We start from the raw sequence: 15,926 nt of genomic DNA, 5'->3' as shown, positions 1-15,926 counted from the left end.
TAAATGGGTGGTCTCATAACTAGTAAGTGGCAGAGCTGGGACTTGAACCCAGATCTCCCAGCTCCAAAGGTTTTACTCTTAACCACTACACTACCTACTCCCTATGCCTGCTGGCCTTCTACTTCTCACATGGGAGTATATACACCGGGGATCTGCAAAGCCACAAGATAAGCATGACACATATTCTTGGGGCAAAAATTTGACTCAATGTATAGGGAGAAATTTTGGTTAAAGGAAACATTGATATCTTTTAGAGTAGAATACAAATTTTGCTTGGATTTTTAAAGATAAAACTGTAAACTTCAAAGAAGTCTACTTTTGATGACTGCTTCAGGCTGTGCCTGTCTAAAGTATGAGTTAGCATGCTTCTGGAGGAGCGCTTCCAAGGAATTGAAAATCACTGTCTTAGGTGGACTCCACGGGGATGCCAGGTACCATGTCTGATAGTTGAGTGATTCCTTTTCAGTCTTGCCTGGCCAGCTGAATCGTACAATGCAAAGACAAATCCTGTTAAAACTCCTCAAAACTGAGTTAAATATTTACCTTTTAAATTAAGCAAAGGATATGAAACCTGCCAGCTTGCTAAGATGTTTTTCATCTTGTGGTTGAGTCTTGTGGTTTCTTGGAGATTCAGGCGGAAGAGGTGCCTGAAGTGAGGCGGATCCAGAGATGTGAGCTGCTATTTTTCTGTAGATGGGCCAAATACTTACATGATGTCCCTTTACAATTTTAGGGGATTCAGACTGATGACAAAGGTCATATCCTAGTAGATGAATTCCAGAATACGAATGTAAAAGGTGTCTACGCAGTTGGGGATGTGTGTGGAAAAGCTCTTCTTACTCCAGGTAATGTTTCTTCTTTTGGGGGCTAAGGGAGGCTCTGTGTGTTATATAAAACTGTTCAGGGCTTCACTGGTGGTGCAGTGGTTGAGAGTCCGCCTGCTGATGCAGGGGACACGGGTTCGTGCCCCGGTCCGGGAAGATCCCAAGTGCCGCGGGGCGGCTGGGCCCGTGAGCCATGGCCGCTGAGCCTGCGCGTCCGGAGCCTGTGCTCCGCAGCGGGAGAGGCCACAACAGTGAGAGGCCTACGTACCGCAAAAAAACCAAAAAAACCAAAAAACTGTTCAGCTCTTCATAGTCAAATCAGCTCAAGCAGAGTTAAAAGGCTGAGTGTCTTCATGTCATCAAAATGGTAAAATGTGTTGAGATAGATGTTGGTTGGGAACCTGACATGTTATGAGTAATATTCATTTTTTCCTTTAAAAATGCTTTGAATAATATTTATTTTTCTTTAAAAGATTTTAAAAATGCTTGGTGAAGACTGAAATTTTTATACAGATGATACAGTCATCTTCTGAAGAATGCTGTAAATTAGAATCCGAGTTGTGTTGGTGACAGTGGAAGGAAGTGGTATTCTTTTTTTTTTTTTTTGCGGTATGCGGGTCTCTCACTGTTGTGGCCTCTCCCGATGCGGAGCACAGGCTCCAGATACGCAAGCTCAGCGGCCGTGGCTCACAGGCCTAGCCGCTTTGCGGTACGTGGGATCTTCCCGGACCGGGGCACGAACCCATGTCCCCTGCATCGGCAGGCAGACTCTCAACCACTACACCACTAGGGAAGCCCAGAAGTAGTATTCTTATATGACTGTTTAGTCTTGATACAACCTGATCCCCATCCTCAGAATCCCATACTTCAGCCTACTTCATGAGTTAACTGGCATCATTTCAAGCTCTTTGTCCTGCTTCTGCTGGTGGTATCCATCCATCTGCTTTCACCTGTACCCTGCCGGGGCCTCACCATCCTTTCCAAAATGGCCCAGGTCTTACTCAGAATGGAAACACACCCCCAAAGCTTTTTAGCTCTTTAAGGAAGCTCTCTCCACAAAAGCAAACTAACAAGCAAAGTTTCAGAACCTTCATAACATAATCTAACAGCTGAAAATTTTGTTGAGGTGAAAAATATTTCTTATGTATCCTACTGATACCTTATTTTGGAAAAAAAATTATCAATTTGAAGTCAATAAAATTAGTAACTGATGCTTTTTCTGAACTCAGGGGTTTTTTTTTTTTTGACCATTAAGAATAAAAACAGGCTAAGGAGGATAAACTTTAAAAAAAATCAATAAGAAATAAAAATAGTTTTAAAAAGAAACAAAATATTCCTGTGAAATGACTGTGGTTATAAAGTAGAATTGAGGATGCTCGAAACTAATGTAGTTTGCTCCATAAATATATCAAAAAGCTAATATCTCATTAAGAGGTAACTTGCCAGGTGGTTGGGAACTTGTAAATGTGTCTTTTTTTTTTTTTTTTGGTCATCATAGAATGTACAGAATTGACATAAGCCAATAGTTTTGAATTGTTAACTAAGGTATGGATAGGTCTTTTATTATATTGAACTAGATATTGTAATGAGCATTGACAGAAGACTTTGTCAGAACTTCGTATGTTAAGCCAGATGGATAAACGGTTAGTAGAATAATCCTGCTATGTTAAGATAAACAATAAGCTAAACACTGATTTAAAAATATCTTTGTAGTTGCGATTGCTGCTGGCCGAAAACTTGCCCATAGACTTTTTGAATGCAAAGAAGATTCCAAGTTAGACTATGACAACATCCCTACGGTGGTCTTCAGCCACCCCCCTATTGGGACAGTGGGACTCACAGAAGGTAGGTGTTTAAAAATAAAGGTCATTTATGGTTTATTCCCTTCCTCTGCTAACGTTAAACTAGGTGTGTGTTAGCTGACTAAATCTATCTTAGCCCCCGAGTTATATTTCTTTTTAGCTACTAACTTCTCATCACAGGTCCAGTTTCCTCCCCAGCTACTAGTACTTTGAGAGTATAATTCCTTTCCCCACTCCAAAAATACTACAGAAGACTCCTGTCTACTGGTAACACTTGCTGTATCATTTTCTCTATACACATGCACACAAACTTCAGTATCTGTTTCCTAAGAACAAGGCCATTCCCTTACAGAAGCATAGCTTCAAATGAGAATATTTAAGTGGTTACAATATTATCTAAACTTTAGACCTTATTCAAAGTTTGCCTGTTATCTCAAATAATTTCATTTTTAACATTTTTCCCTTCAAGTGCAGGGTTCATTCCAGGATAATGTAGTATATTTAGTTTTGATACCTCTTTGGTCTCCTTTAGTCAAGAGAAAGAACTCCTCAGCCTGTCTTTTGTCTTTCATGACATTGACATTTATGTTTTAGATTGTCCCTCATTGTGGGTTTTTTTTTAAAATATATTTTATGAATTCATTTTTGGCTGCGCTGGGTCTTTGTTGCTGCGCACAGGCTTTCTCTAGTTACGGCGAGCGCGGGCTGCTCTTCGTTATGGTGCACAGGCTTCTCATTACAGAGCACGGTCTCTAAGTGCACAGGCTCAGTAGTTGTGGCTCGTGGGCTCTAGAGCGCAGGCTCAGTAGTTGTGGTGCACGGGCTTAGTTGCTCTGCGGCATGTGGGATCTTTCTGGACCAGGGCTCGAACCCGTGTCCCCTGCATTGGCAGGCGGATTATTAACCAGTGCGCCACCAGGGAAGCCCCAGCTCATTGTGGTTTTGTTTATTATTTCCTTGTACTTTGATTCAGGTTATGTATTTCCTGCCATCTCTCTGATAGCTCTGGAATTGTTTAAGTCTCTGACAGATGCTTTTTTTTCCCCCCTGTGCATTATAGATGAGGCCATTTATAAATATGGAAAAGAAAATGTGAAGATTTATTCCACCAGCTTTACCCCAATGTATCATGCAGTTACCAAAAGGAAAACAAAATGTGTGATGAAAATGGTTTGTGCCAACAAAGAGGAAAAGGTATGGGAAAAATCCAGTAAGCTCAAGACTGTCTTCAAGGTTGGCAGGGATGGGGTATTTTGGTGAGGTGGGAAGGGAAGACCAGGTAAAGCTTTCTCTGATTCAACTGGCACAGTCCCACCTTTATCTGTCTCTCTCTCTCTCTATTGCGGTTCTTCATAATCTTTCACATAGAAAGAAGGTTCCACTACTTTAAAAACATAAGTGGAGGTGGGGGGGAAATTCCCTGACAGTCCAATGGTTAGGACTTGGCACTTTCACTGCTGTGGCTCAGGTTCAATCCCTGGTCAAGGAACTAAGATCCTGCAAGCCACACGGTGTGGCCAAAAAAAGCACGTAAAATATAAAGGGGAGAGGTCGGGATTGTCATTGACCAGTAGGCCAGAATAGATAGGCAACTCAGAAATATTGGTAAGTGTAAGAATTTAATGTAAAAAATTTAGACTTAACATAACCAATCAGTGAGGAAGAAGTTTATTTAGTAAAATGTTCTGAGATAATCAGTTATCTATTTTTGGTTTAACTTTTTGAGGAACTGCTAAACTGTTTTCCAAAGTGGCTGTGTCATTTTATGTCCCCTTCAGCGACGTGCGAGGGTTCCAGTTCTTCCTCACCTTCGTCAACACTTGTTACTGTCTTTTTTTATTGTAGCCATCCTACCGGATGCAAAGTGGTATCTCATTGTGATTTGAGTTTGAACAGGTTTTTTTTTTTTTTTTTTTAAATAATTTTTGAAATAGGTGTTGTTTTGATATTAGGTCAGCCTCTTGGGCTTTTCTATAAATTGATTTAAATATTAAAGTGGAACTTAGCAATATGCCTTGGGAACATGGCTTTGTGAGGAACAGTAATTTAACTGAAGATTCAGGTATGGTTTCCAACTTTTCTTATTAAAAAAGAACATAGTCTGTATCTAAATCAGTGGCCCTTACACCGAAAGCCACAAGATGGTCCCTGGCTTCTGGCTTATAAAAATCAACATCACTGACAGTTGACAGAAGCAGAGAATCAGTGCAAAGAGAAGAAAGTAAGTGGTTTGGCAGGAAGATAAAGGTTGCTGTTTCTTGCCCTGAATGTTCCTCAGTAGCCTGAGATTTCCAGTTGTTGAGTCAGCAAGGTCCTTACTTATCTCTTCATATCAGTTATTTCTTTATGCCATTTATCATTCATTCACTTGGTAAACATCACCTGACAATCAACTGAAGAGTAAGAACTGGGATACCGTATGGAGAGAAATAACATAAGGCTCCTGCTATCACCAGAAGCTCTTTGTAAATTCAGTTTAGATCACAATATCTAAAAATTTGGCTGAATGTATATACAGTACATGATTTGGGATTTCTTTGTCTTACTTGAGATATACTTTTTTTTTAATTGTAAAGAAACGTATAACATTAAGTTTGCATCAATCATTTTTACATGTACTGTTCATTAATATTAAGTATATCCTTGATTTGTTTTTAAGCAACGTATTTAGTTTATATTCTCTAACTTTGCTTTTCAGTAGTCTACTGACCTTAAAAGTATTTGCTGGAGGTGAATATTAACTAGTCATTTTAAAATATATTCAGAAACCTGACTGAAAAATGTGATTTGAAACAAATGCCTCTTGTTGGTCATTTGTCCAGGCAGCCAGCACGTATGGGCTGAGTGCCTCTAAGGGCTGTCTTTGTGCTCGGCCAGGAGGGTAGAGTGAGGAGCAGAAGTGCGCAGGGTCCCCTCCATCTAGAGATTAACATCTCCTGGGAAAGATGGACTGTAATTGTCCAGTCCCCAGATGAATACAACTTTGCAATTGTGATAGAACCATGATGGAGAAATATTGGGACTGAGAGCTCACATGATGGACAATTTAACTCAGGAAGGCAGGTGTAGCTATCTGAAGAATGAATGGGCTTTAACACTTAAAAGAGGGGAGGAAAGAGTGTCCAGACAGAGGGAACAGCCTGTGCAAAGGGGAGAGCATGGCGAATACTCAGGACAGGAGGAAAGCTGGTGAGTCTAGAGTGGGGAGAGCTGAGTGGGGTAGGCAGGGGAGGGACGTCAGGGCTGCGCAGGCCATGTAGCTGTGTTATGCTATATTGGGATTAGAGATGTAAGTTTTTTTTAGAGGTTTTTAAATATCAGGTATCTCTCATGACTAATAAAAAATTTATTAGTGTACCTGATTAAAAAAATTGTGTGTGAGTGTGTGTGTGTGTGTGTATGTGTGTACCTAGAAGGAGATTTATTACAATGAGCTGGCTCATACAGTTATGGAGATAAAAATTTTTACTTGAAGGATTTTTGTCTTTTCTGTCGCAGGTGGTTGGGATCCACATGCAGGGAATTGGATGTGATGAAATGCTGCAGGGTTTTGCGGTCGCAGTAAAAATGGGAGCAACAAAATCCGACTTTGATAACACTGTTGCCATTCATCCTACCTCTTCAGAAGAACTGGTCACACTTCGTTGAGAACCCAGAGACTCGTATGGCCAGCAGCTGGACCACTAGACCTTCAGAAAGGAGCCAAATCATCACATTTACTTACCATTCCCATTGTATGTATTTCTTTATTGTAATCAGGATCTTCCAGTAGTGGAAATTTTCAGTAAACTTATTTATGTAATTAGAAATCTGTTTTGTTATCCAGGATTGATTTTCATTTGATTACATCTCTCAATAATTACTATTTGTTTTATTTTTTTTTTTTTTTTTTTTTTTTTTTTTTTTTTTTGCGGTACGTGGGCCTCTCACTGTTGTGGCCTCTCCCACTGCGGAGCACAGGCTCTGGACGCGCAGGCTCAGCGGCCATGGCTCACAGGCCCAGCCACTCCGCAGCATGTGGGATCTTCCCGGACCAGGGCACGAACCCTTGTCCCCTGCATCGGCAGGCGGACTCTCAACCACTGCGCCACCAGGGAAGCCCCTATTTGTTTTATTAATAGCTCTGTGCTAGCTGTTTTTTGTTTTGTTTTTGCCTCATCCTAAGTATAAAACCATATGAAGTACAGTGAAATTAATGTACTTGAATGAATGTCACTTGCTAATTTTTATAGAGGAAGATGACGGCTGCTCTTCACATTTAAATAATGCAAGTACAGAGTCGTTTTTTTTTTTTGAAGCCAGTACTGCGCTCTGCATATTACAAAGCTGCTCCAAGGATGTGAGTTTTCTCTAAAAGCATGTAACTTGAGAGGCCTGCCTCCTGTATTTTATTCTTTCTTTTGTTCTAAATGATTAAAAATGGTTTGTGTTACTTTTATGAGATGAAGTTCATCAAATTTGGGAAAGATTTGAGGAGGCTGGTTGCACAAGTGAGAGGGACATTTTAGAAGTGATCCGTGTTTTCACATGTACTTCAAAAGTCCTTTCCTCTGCTAAGAGTTCACAGTTCAGTGAATGATTTCAGTTTTTGTATGTATTCTTGTCATTTTATGTTTTGAAAACTATTTCCAAAAATCTGAAAATAAAATTACAGTCTTCTTACAAAATTTGTTATGAGTTTATGGGTAACAGTTCATTTTCTAAGGATATTTCACATTGAAGGGTCAGATGCCAATAGTGAGCTACCCTAAGTCGGCTTAAGACCTTATGGGGGAGAAAAGAGATTTCACTTTTATAAATAAAGACCAGAGGTATAAAAGAAACATTTAGCAAATTTAATGGTTGAGTTGGAAGCACAGTCTAGAAATCATATAGGTTTTAATTTTAATTTTTATTTATGTATTTATTTATTTGCAGTACGTGGGCCTCTCACTGCTGTGGCCTCTCCCGTTGCGGAGCACAGGCTCCAGACACGCAGGCTCAGTGGCCATGGCTCACGGGCCCAGCCGCTCCGCGGCATGTGGGATCTTCCCGGACCAGGGCACGAACCCGTGTCCCCTGCATGGGCAGGTGGACTCTCAATCACTGCGCTACCAGGGAAGCCCAAGTTTTTAGCATTTTATTTCCATTAGCCTTTACTAGCTACATAAGCTGGTTAAATTTTTCCACAGCTTTCAGCAGGGACTTAATGCTACTGACCTCTGTCATTAAGCTTTTACTGAATGTCTTTCTGGTTAGCCATGGCTAGGCTGCTGCACTGACAAGTAAGTCCAGTCTCAAAGAAAGAAAAATACCACTGGTAACCAGGTAATGTAAATGTTGCAGCAAGCAAACAGGGTCTAAAAACCCGGACGTAGACTGACATGACACTGCCCCCTCTCCTCCACCAGCCTAAAAGGTAGTGGACCATGGTCCTGAGCTCCACTGACCTGGTGGGTTTCTCACTCTGCACAGGGCCCAAGCTTTGGGTGTGATTCCAGAAGGAAAAAGGAGAGGCCCCAGCGGTCATGTGTACTCTCACACCATGTGTTTTTTTTCTTTTTTTTTTTAAGTTATTTTATTTATTTACTTATTTTTGGCTGCATTGGGTCTTCGTTGCAGCGCACGGGCTGTCTCTAGTTGCGGTGAGAGGGGGCTGCTCTTCGTTGCGGTGCACGGGCTTCTCACTGCGGTGGCTTCTCTTGTTGTGGAGCGTGGGCTTCAGTAGTTGTGGCCCACGGGCTCAGTAGTTGTGGCTCACGGGCTCTAGAGTGCAGGCTCAGTAGTTGTGGTGCACGGGCTTAGTTGCTCCGTGGCATGTGGGATCTTCCCGGACCAGGGCTCGAACCCGTGTCCCCTGCATTAGCAGGCAGACTCTTAACCACTGCACCACCAGGGAAGTCCACACCATGTGTTTTTTATCTCAGGAACCCTCTGCACTACTTTTTTTCTGGTTCTGGAGTAAACCAACCTGGAAGTAACCTTTTCCAAGGGTGGGTCTTCGTTCTCATCAGTTCTCGGCTCAGTCCAGCCCGCGAGCTGATCTCACCCTTTGCCGCCTCCATTCCACAAGGCACTGGGGAAGGTACAGGTACACAAGGTAGCACATTGTAGGTGCTCAGTAGATGTTTATCGGAGGAAAGACATGGAAAGACATGGTACTTGCTTTCTTTGAATAACCATATAATCTAGAATAGGAGAAAAAATTCTACACAAGTAACTGCAGTTCAAAGCAGTGCATTAAGCACGGGGTGACCGTATGATTTATTGACTAGGATGGGACACTTTGGGGAGTGAGGGGGCCACTGTTAATTAATTGGGACAGTAGACACAGATTTGTACTGTTGGAGGAAAATGGGACAGTGCCACCCTAGGGAGGCATTGGAGAGGTGGAAGTATACAAGTTCAGAGAAGGCAGAAAGTACCATTTTGCTGGGAGAACTGAAGAAGGCTATGAGAAGGAAAGAGGTCAGGTAAGATCTGGAATTTGGGGGTTGTGCAGGAGGTCAGAGCGTGGGGCAGGCACAGTGGGGCAGACGTGGGCCACGTATCCGTGGGGAATGATAGAGCTCAACTTGGTTGGAGCGCAAGAGTATGTGATAGCCTTGTATGGAGTGTTCTTCCCCACTTGTGAACCTCATGATCTGGTTATATATTGCCACATAACAAACTACCTGGAAACTTAGTGGCTTAAAATAGCAATCATCATATCTCATGATTTTGTGGGTCAGAAATTGGAGCAGGACTGAGCTTGCAAGGATGATTCTTCTGTTGATGTTGATAAAAATCACTTGGTGGTAGTCAACTGGAGGATGGGCTGGTCTAGAGAGTCTAAAACAGTCACCCACGTGTAAGGCACTTGGGCAAGGATGACTGACTGGAAGGCTGGCCTCAGCTGGGGCTGTCAACCAGAGTTGCCCATGTGTGGCCTCTCCAGCATGGTCGTCTCCGAGTTAATGGACTTACATGGAAGCTCAGGGCTCCCAGAGATTGTTCCGTGCTTCCTAGGCAGCCGCTGCAAGCTTTATGACCTAACCTTGGAAGTTCTAGAATGTCACTAATGCTAAGTGTTATCAGTTAAGCAAGTCACAAAGGATTTAAGAGGGAGTGAATTGGACTTTGGCTCTCAGTGGGGAGAGTGGTCAATTTGTGGTCACCTTTTATCACACACACTAAAAGCAATCTACTCATTTTACAGGGCTTGACTAAAAACACCTTTGTGAAGACATTTCTTTTGTGGTCTTATGCATGTATTATGTGTTCCCATAACACCTTGTCACATACGAGGTCTACACTCTGCGTTCACCTTGTGTATGTCACTTTCTACTTAGTGTCAATCATTTCTATATTCTTTATTTCAGTTTCATAATATTCCTGGTATATCATACAGTAACTTTGGCTGAAAGAGGACAAAGGTTTGTTATTGTGTGATTTTTGACACTAGGATCTATAGTATAAAAAAGAGCCAACATTTTAATCCTTAATCTTTTTGAAAAATGGTAGGCAGGATTTTCAGGTCTTCAACAAACTTTGCATGAACCTTTCCGTGAATCTGACCTCCTGGATATAAATGAAGAGCTGTAAGAGGTGGATATAGAAGATTTCCATTGTGCGCTACTCTAAGAAATACTCTTTTATTGCCATTACCATTGATACAGTAATTTAGCATGTTGATTCATCAATCAAGACCACAGTCAACATTTTAAAGGTAAGAATAATTGTATACAGTCATTTCTGGGTTTTATATAGTATATTTTAAGTGCTATTTAATGTGTTAGGAGCAGTTTCAAAAAATAAAAAGTGGATGGTAGAGCTGGGGTTAAATCTAGATTTTACATAAAATTATTATGCAAAGAATTCCCCTTTAAAGTTCTTTCTCTGTAAGTTGTGTAAGTAGACATTTGTCCTTTTTGCCTGTTCAACCTCAAGACTCCATAAGTTTGGGGAATGCCAACCTTGTGAGCCTTGGAGACAAAGCCCAACTCCCCACATAGAACCCCAAAATGCTAGGTGCGTGACTTCTCAGGCTCCCTTGCAGCTAGGGAGGAGGCATATGACATAGGCTTGGCCGATCAGATGCACCCATTCCTGACTATTCAGAAACCAGTGATGCAAAGAAACAGGTATAGGAGAATCCATTCTAGTGGCAAGTGATGGCAGTTGTGGTAATAATATCAAGGGGCAGCCTGGCGGCAGTCCCAGTGCTTGCCATGTTGGTTTCTAGCTACAGTGATTACAACACCGTGACAGCAATGCTGACCTCACTGGTCCATTTCAGAGTCATGGTTTTGACCACTGTGTCTCTGGCTGCCTAACTTCTGAACCTGGGTCACCAGCCCTCCCGAAATTCTGTGAGGTACCGTACATAGTATACCATTCCTTTGACTTAAATTAGCCCATGTCAATTTTCAGTGGTTCTCTAAGAACTGTGACTAATACAGTTTTATTTTCTTAAATTACAAGAAAGCTTATCCATCTATTACAGCACTTGTGCATTGCCATTAAGTATGTGTCCATGTACCTGTCCTTTGCTCCTTTCAAAGCCAGGGAGCATGCCCTACACATCTTTGTACTGTGTGTTCCTCCTGTTTACTGCAGTGCCCAGTACTGTTGAATTGAATGACTGGGAGTAGTGGAAGATGACACTAGAAAATTAGGCTGTGATGTTTGGAGAGGACCTTGATAAATGGATGAAAAGATTAGCAATAAGGAATCATTGAAGACTGTGAAAGGAGGAAATGCCATCAAAGTGGGGTTGGAAGATGAAGGTGGAAATAGCAAAAAAGTAGAGACTTGGGTGGGGATGAGCAGTGAGGCTGTGACTGTCTTTGTGTGAGTTCATAAAGGGCCTGGACTAGGGTGGTGGTAGTGGGAATGGAAAGGAACACGTGCAAGAAAATTTGCAATAGAAGAATCTGCAGAATTTGTGAACTGATTTGAGTCTGGGGCTTGAGGGAAAGGGAAGAGTCAAAACTAGCCCTGACCTTTCCAGCATGAGAACTGGGAGAAGGATGATACCATTAATAGAAAGACCATTAATAAAATACCAAGACAGACAGAAACTGGTTGAAAGGGAGCAGGTGCTAAGTTTTAGACATGTTGAGTTTGTGGTCTCAGTAGGGATCTGGAAATAAAAAAGCTGGAATTTGGGAGAAAAGTCAGGACTAGGGAGACAGATTTGTGCATTACATGCCTGGAGGTCATAGTTAAAGCCACGAGTATATCTATGACCCTTAAGACAAGGAGTGTGAAGAGAGAGAAGAGGCCAGAGCATCAATAATGCCCACATTTAAGGGATGGATAAAGGGCGAAGACCTTGGAAGAAAGGGACAGAATAGAAGTAAAGTCGTGGGGAAGGAGCTCCAGGAAGAGAGAGAAAAGGGTCTTAGGCCACTGAGCCTAAAGGCAGAAGAAAGTTCACAGCAGTGTCAGTGTTCTTCAGCCAAAGACCACAGGAATCTCTGTCCTTGAACAAGGTGGGTTATTACTTGGTGGTGGTGAGGAGTGACATAGAGGGTTATGGGGCGTGTTAGTAAGAGTTCTTTCTGACAGAACCTATTATAGGATATGAGCTTTCACTGGGTATCTTTGGGGAGGGTCTCAGGAAGCAGAGGTTGGCTGTAGACTGATAGCAGAAAGCGGGGGGCAATTCTATGACTGGGTATTGCAGTGGGGTGGCAGCTCCCCAACCCCCATTACTAACAATTGGTAAAGAAGCAGCATTAACTCATTCAGTAAGAGAGGGGATGTTTGGTATTTTGTGCTGCACAGCGACCTTGTCTAAATCTATGAGATTTTTGTCCAACAGGAGAACGATATGGTTCAGCTGTGAGCCTCAGATCCATTCTCAGACGTCAGGGCTGTTCTTTTCTTTCCCAGGAGGTTATTGGGGACTTTTGAGATTCCAATTTTAGTAGATTTATAGGGAGAAAGAGCAAAATAAAAGTGGCTAAAAGGAGATTCCTTGGTTGAGAAAGCAGCAACTTCAAACTACTCACTCATTCAAAAGAATTCATTTTCTGCCTATTAAGGCCCATCTCTGAAGATAAGAAGATTGCTAGGGAGGGCTGGGTGAAACTATTTGAAGATGAAAAAAAACATCTGCGTATGTTTCTTGAGGGGATGGAGCCAGTAACCAAGGAGGGAGGGGAATTGATGCTGACACAAGAGGTGATAATGGAAGGAATAGACTCTTTCACAACAAACCACAACAAACACTGAACATTTTTTAATGCCTCTTTTATTTTTTGGCCACACCACGCCGGCTTGTGGGATCCTCGTTCCCTGACCAGGGATCAAACCTGGGCCCTCGGCACAGTGGAAGCACGGAGTCCCAACAACTGGACCGCCAGGAAATCCTCTTTTAATGCTTTTTAAGATGTCTTTTTTTTTTTTTTTTTTCATTTTGTGTGGGCAAAAAGATCTGTTTGCTTCAAGATTAGGGATAATGATGTGTTTATCCTTATTAATGCCATGCCAACCTCCGAGATAGATCCATGGTTCCTCAAATGGACAACCCCAAACTTGAACACTGGCCCCAATCTACCTTTCCAGCCTTATGTCCCATCTCAGACTCCACATTCCAGCCAGACTGGCAGGACAACTCTTCCATCCTAGCCAACACCTTCTGTCTGGTAAAGATAGTGTATTCGCCAGTTCCAGCACCATCTCCTCTCATGGCCTCTTCTGGGTCTCTGCCTGTGCTATCCTGCACTTCCCTTCCATAGCGCTGACTCCTGTCTCCCGGCCAAAGCACATTCTCTGACCTCTTTCCAAAGCACATTCTCTGACCTCTTTCCAAAGCACTTTTCTTTTTTACTTTTGGCCTGGCCTCGGCTTGTGGGATCTTAGTTCCCCGACCAGGAATTGAACCTGGGCCCCAGTAGTGAAAGCGCTGGTCCTAACCACTGGACCACCAGGGAATTCCACGAAGCATTTTGATTATACCTTCTAGAGGACTTTTCACAGCCTGACTTGCACTCAAGATCTTTGTTAAACTCTCCGAAGACAGCATGTTTTTTTTCACTCTAGTATTTGTTTATTCCTCCTCACACTCAAACATCACAGATGATAAACGTTTATTTGTGGAATCAAAGTACACCGGGGACAAGTGAATCAAATTATCCCAAAACATTAAACTTCTCCCTATTGATAAAGTTAACACTTTTTGACAGGTCTATCTATCATCTATCTATCTGGAGATTTCTCCAGTATACTGGTATCCAGTGTATAGTATATACAATATATAGAAATAGAGATGTATCTATATAGAGCTCTCTCTCTTTCTGTATATATATCCTATAAATTAATGAGAAGCTGTTCATTTAAAGTAGGCAAAAGAAATGATCAGACCATTCACTTAAATGAAAACTGAATGGCTGGTATATGAGAGAATGTTCAACTTCTCTAGCAATCAGGCAAATAAAAATGGGTATAGTTTCCCATTACGTTTAAAACATATATGTCTGATGATACATTCTTCTACATACATGGGTGCAGACCGTGGTGATTATCTGCTCAGTAATTAATCCCCTTCTTAGTTCTGTTGGCAAAACCTCAATTTTGCTCTAAATTTCACTTTGCTTATTCATGCACTCAAAAAAGGCTACTCCCTTCCCACCCACAGAAAAATGAATCATGTTTGCCTGAGGTTGTCAGTGGTTTCTTTCCCTTTAATAGCGATTGGTTTAGGCAAAGGCATGAATCAATAACTTCATCCCGGCCAAGAGCTACCCAGGAGGAAGTCTGTTTGTGTGTCGAGGTAGGGAATCAGAGCTCTGGTAGAGGTTTTCTTTATCCATTAAAAGTGATACAGGGGGGCTTCCCTGGTGGCGCAGTGGTTGAGAGTCTGCCTGCCGATGCAGGGGACGCGGGTTTGTGCCCTGGTTCGGGAAGATCCCACATGCTGCGGAGCGGCTGGGCCCGTGAGCCATGGCCGCTGAGCCTGCGCGTCCGGAGCCTGTGCTCTGCAACTGGAGAGGCCACAACAGTGAGAGGCCCGCGTACCGCAAAAAAAAAAAAAAAGAGTTGTCTAGGCATTCTGTCAGTTCTCAGACATTCATCCCCACCACATTATGGAAACTGCCCTCGTGAAGGTCACCAATGACTGTATGATACGAAACCTAATGGATAATTCTCGAGTCTCATCTAGCACGACCTCCCACCAGTATTTGACATTTTGTCAACATTTCCTTCTTGAAATATTTCTTCACTTGTCTTCTGGGACACCCACTCTTTCTTGGTTCTCTTTCTCTTCACTGCCCCCTTCTCAGCATCCTTGGTGGTCTTCCTTCGTGGGTCCTAGCGCTCAATCCTTGGCCTTCTTTTCTTCTCTATCTTCATTTACTCCCTAGATGAGCTGATCCAGTTCCATGGCTTTAAGTACCGTCTCTAAACGAACTCCTATAGCCAACTGCCTACCCAACAGCTCCATCTAGGTAGCTAATAGGCATTGTCAACTTAATGTGGTCAAATGAACTCACTTCCTCCTCCAAACCTGCTTCTTTCCCGGTGCTTCCCATCTCAGTACATGGATCACCGCTCACTCAGTTAGTCAAAATAAAGATTTGTAGTCATCCTTGAGTTCATTCTTTAAGTGAAAGTTTTTTTGATGGCTTATAATGAAGGCGCTGCCAGGCAAGGGGTTATTGGGACCACTCACTTTCATACTATGGACCCTGATTGAGAAAAGGATGGTGTTAAAGTAGAGAGAGACTAACTATAGATGTTGTGTGGGGAGATCAGTTGACTACTTAGGAAGAGTTTTGATGAAGTCAGTAGGACATAGGTTGGTACTTAGCTTTATGGGAGCAAAAGCTAAAAAGTTTCAGTGCATTCACACTCTGTCAGGCTAGGGATGAACTCAGTGGCTTTCAACCATGAAGTTTATTTCTCATACATGCTACATGTCTATTGTGGATGGGCCATAGCTCTGCTCCATGTTATCTTCACTCCAGGATTGGCTTGACAAAGTACCCCAATCTGGAATATGGCAGGGGAAAAGCAAGACGGTGAATCACAAGCTAGCTCTTAAATTAAAGCTTCTCCTTAGATGTTACACATGTCCATTAGCCAAAGCAAGTCACATGCCACTCCTATGTTTAGCAGGGTGGACAGTATAATCTTCCTTCAGGAAGAAGAAGTGAATCATTATGAACAATTATACAACCTACCACAGAGGCCATTAGATTTGGCAATTGGGAAATCATCAGTGACCTTTGAAAAGAATTTAACTGGAGACTTGGATTCTAATAATAAGAATAACTATAATTTAGTGATTACCTGCTATAGTCCACATACTGTGGTGAGTTTTTTACGTTTA

The 15,926-nt window shown here is 42.2% G+C and overlaps 1 protein-coding gene across 1 annotated transcript in view; it reads left to right on the top strand.

The window, feature by feature from the left end:
- The window catches only part of GSR (glutathione-disulfide reductase), a 42,561-nt gene extending 36,065 nt beyond the window's left edge, over positions 1-6,496 (top strand). Inside the window, exons 10-13 of the mRNA XM_032618331.1 lie at positions 734-845; positions 2,538-2,669; positions 3,687-3,820; positions 6,125-6,496. Of these exons, the coding sequence (XP_032474222.1) occupies positions 734-845; positions 2,538-2,669; positions 3,687-3,820; positions 6,125-6,274 (528 nt within the window). The 3' untranslated portion in view covers positions 6,275-6,496. The remainder of the gene's footprint in view (positions 1-733; positions 846-2,537; positions 2,670-3,686; positions 3,821-6,124) is intronic.
- Positions 6,497-15,926: the final 9,430 nt, after the last annotated feature.

The sequence above is a fragment of the Phocoena sinus genome, chromosome 21 (assembly GCF_008692025.1).
Source record: "Phocoena sinus isolate mPhoSin1 chromosome 21, mPhoSin1.pri, whole genome shotgun sequence".
NCBI classification, from domain to species: Eukaryota; Metazoa; Chordata; class Mammalia; order Artiodactyla; family Phocoenidae; genus Phocoena; species Phocoena sinus.
Note: the sequence above shows the minus strand (reverse complement) of the source record. Positions and strands in the feature narration are given on the sequence as shown.